Raw genomic sequence first — 3,039 nt, forward strand, 5'->3', positions numbered from 1 at the left:
TACTTAGGGCGTGTGCTGAAAGGGAGAATCGTTTGGCGTTGTCGTGTTGATTGTATAGAAAAGTTTGTTTCCCATTAAGGATGGTGAGAATATCGTTACAACTCTGTATCATGTAACCATCACTACAACAAATTTTCCTCTGATATATAATTTTAAGATGTGGCTATGAAAGAATCTCATCCGTTAAATCTGCTTTTGACAGCTATTTGTTAAGCTTGACGTGTTTGAAAATCTACATTCAATAGCAAGCCATAAAACATCATGTCTTGGGAAACCATCATGGACGTGAATAAAACACAGTTTTTCCTCGTTTCAGTCATAATCCAAACATTATTTAGAGTTTTTGCATTTCGACCTACATGAATATGTTAGAAGATCGACTTTAAATATATATATAAAAAAAAAAAAAAAAATTGTTGGGTGAGGGGATGCTTACAAGATCAGTTGATTGAACCCAGCCTTCTTCCTCTTCGACGACTTCTCCCTCCTCGTCGACAATTGCTGGTTCTCTGAAAACGCCTTCTTCATCGTCGCCGAAATACTTCTCGATGTCTTCTTGGATATCACTGACAGAGATCTTTTCATCCTCAACGGTGAAGAGTACCTGGAGTTTCTTGATACCATAGCCAATGTCCTTCATTTTATCAGCGCTATATACAATGCCAGGTCTGGCCTCACGTTTATCTTCGTCCAGAGACAGTCCATCATTTTGAGGAGGCCCAGCTTTTAGGAGGAACCTTTTGATTTCGTCCCGTAATTTTGTCATGGGGGTTCTACTGCCTGGTGGGGGATTGGTTAGCTGGGAGCATTTCCAAGAATGACCACGACCAAATAACTTACTGGCGGGTTTGATCTCGAGCGTAACAAAGGATTTGGCGATCTTCTGCTTCGAAGGCCGTTTCCTATACTCCGCGAGATTCTTTTCTCTTTGAGCAATGAGCTCTGCATCTTCGTCATCATCGCTGCCGAAAAGGTCCATGTCATCATCGTCATCGTCATCCGCCGCGGCTTTCTTGCCGATCACTGGGATATCAGCAGAGCTGGGGCCAAACGAAGTGTACGACCGGGACGGATCACCCTTGAGGGCAGCGAATTCCGACTCGTACGAAGCAATGTGCTTATACCAACGGGCGACATGAGGGTATTTGACTGCGTCAGGGGCATTTTTGAATGCCTTGAATGTGACAACATCAGCTTGGGTGGGGGCATAGCTGAGTTTAGTTAGTATGATTTGTTGTTGAGAAAGCCTGTATCTTGGGTATGGCGGGGTAACAGACGAGAGGAAAAAGAATTCAGAAATGCGAATTCGCGTTGGGAGTAGTCATGCAGCGGTGTCTTAAGGCGCCTCATAAACACGGACCCAATTTATTTTTCATCATGAGAGAGGCAAGGAGAAATAACTGGAAGAGGAATAAGGATCAAAAGGGAATGAGATGACAGGACTTACCCTTCCACGTAGCTTCGGGTAGAAAAGAATTGATTGGCAGCTTTTCATATCCAGGGTTTTTTTAAGTCAGAATGGGTACATTGAGAGGACAGGAGGGAAGACGAAAGGAGTACGTACTGGCAAGGCCAGATTCCGAAGAGAAATCAGTGAAACCCATTGTCAACAGGTGGGAGGCAGTAGCTCTGGAGCTGGCTGGGACACGATTGCAGGCGCTGTGGAGGGGCGATGAAGGAGATGAGGTGAAGGAGCCAAGGTTTTGTGGACAGCGGGACGAAAATTTTGCAGGCAACGGGAAGGCTGGATGACTCAGCAGGCATGTGCGGGCTTACATGATCTGATCTGATCTGATCTCGTCGACAGCGTTTCTTCGAGAGCTTTCGAGAAATGCATGGATCGTCCTGGCTGTCGATGCTGCTATCTATTAGACAGTGGATATGATGCCTGTCACCATATTGAGTGTGCGATAGCCGGCAATTTTCTTGCGCTCTTTCTCTCATAATTTGTGGCTATTTTCTGTTGTTTTCCTCTCCTCTTCCGGGTAACAATGCAGCTGTTCAAGCTTCATCATGGCTATAGTGTTCGACTGCTCCGGGCTTCCGCCACAGGTGTGCGAACTCCAAGACCCACACATGCCTCGATTTCCCGGACTATATTATGCAGTCAATGGCCATCTTCTACCCGGATCACATACGGACCTCCATATTACCGACTTCCTACTATCCGCCATTATGCCAACGGGAGGCCACACCCGCCGGGCGGAACACACCGTATGAATTTGGGTGGCGAACCGGAAAAGCCGGCTTTGGAGGCATATGGAGTCGATCTTACTGCTAGAGCAAAGGATGGGAAGCTGGACCCAGTCATTGGTAGAGATGGGGAAATCCAACGAACAATACAAATCCTTTCAAGGAGAACGAAGAATAACCCTGTCCTAATTGGTTCCGCCGGTACCGGCAAGACAGCTATCCTCGAAGGCCTTGCGCAGAGGATTGTCAGAGGCGACGTGCCAGAAAGCGTTAAGGATAAGCGTGTGATTGCTCTGGATTTAGGTCAACTTATTGCAGGCGCAAAATTCAGAGGTGATTTTGAAGAGCGATTGAAAAAAGTTTTGAAGGAGGTGGAGGATGCTCATGGCGGAGTTATCCTTTTCGTGGATGAGCTGCACACACTGCTCGGGCTTGGAAAGGCTGAGGGAAGTATTGATGCAAGCAATCTTCTAAAGCCGGCTTTATCGCGAGGTGAGCTGCAATGCTGCGGTGCTACGACATTGAACGAGTATCGGCAGATCGAAAAAGATGTTGCTTTAGCGCGACGGTTCCAACCGATTCTCGTTGAAGAGCCATCAGTACCCGACACCATATCGATATTGAGAGGCATTTAAAGGAAAGTATGAATGTCACCATGGAGTAAGAATCCACAGATGGGCGCCCTGTGGGCTGCAGCCACATACAGACAACAGAATATATAACCGAATGTTATCATCTCGAACAAAGGATATCGAATCTTGTGGACGAGGGTCGCTTTCTGCCCCTCGAATACACCGGAGATAAAAACGGATGGCTTTTGAAAAACTCTAAAGGGTAATTTATGAA

General features: G+C 46.4%; 2 protein-coding genes across 2 annotated transcripts; one reads left to right on the plus strand and one right to left on the minus strand.

Annotated features, from left to right (window-relative positions):
* Positions 1 to 334: 334 nt before the first annotated feature.
* Positions 335 to 1,604, minus strand: HCAG_01784 (predicted protein; the record flags this gene model as incomplete). Its single annotated transcript, XM_001544687.1, has 5 exons — positions 335 to 355; positions 437 to 780; positions 841 to 1,211; positions 1,448 to 1,487; positions 1,565 to 1,604. 5 exons carry the CDS (start codon positions 1,602 to 1,604, stop codon positions 335 to 337), a joined length of 816 nt encoding a protein of 271 aa, XP_001544737.1.
* Positions 1,605 to 2,175: 571 nt separating this feature from the next.
* Positions 2,176 to 2,828, plus strand: HCAG_01785 (hypothetical protein; the record flags this gene model as incomplete). The annotated part of the gene is made up of 2 exons (XM_001544688.1): positions 2,176 to 2,214; positions 2,289 to 2,828. 2 exons carry the CDS (start codon positions 2,176 to 2,178, stop codon positions 2,826 to 2,828), a joined length of 579 nt encoding a protein of 192 aa, XP_001544738.1.
* Positions 2,829 to 3,039: the final 211 nt, after the last annotated feature.

This window comes from Histoplasma capsulatum, genomic scaffold, assembly GCF_000149585.1.
Source record: "Histoplasma capsulatum NAm1 scaffold_1 genomic scaffold, whole genome shotgun sequence".
NCBI lineage: Eukaryota > Fungi > Ascomycota > Eurotiomycetes > Onygenales > Ajellomycetaceae > Histoplasma > Histoplasma mississippiense.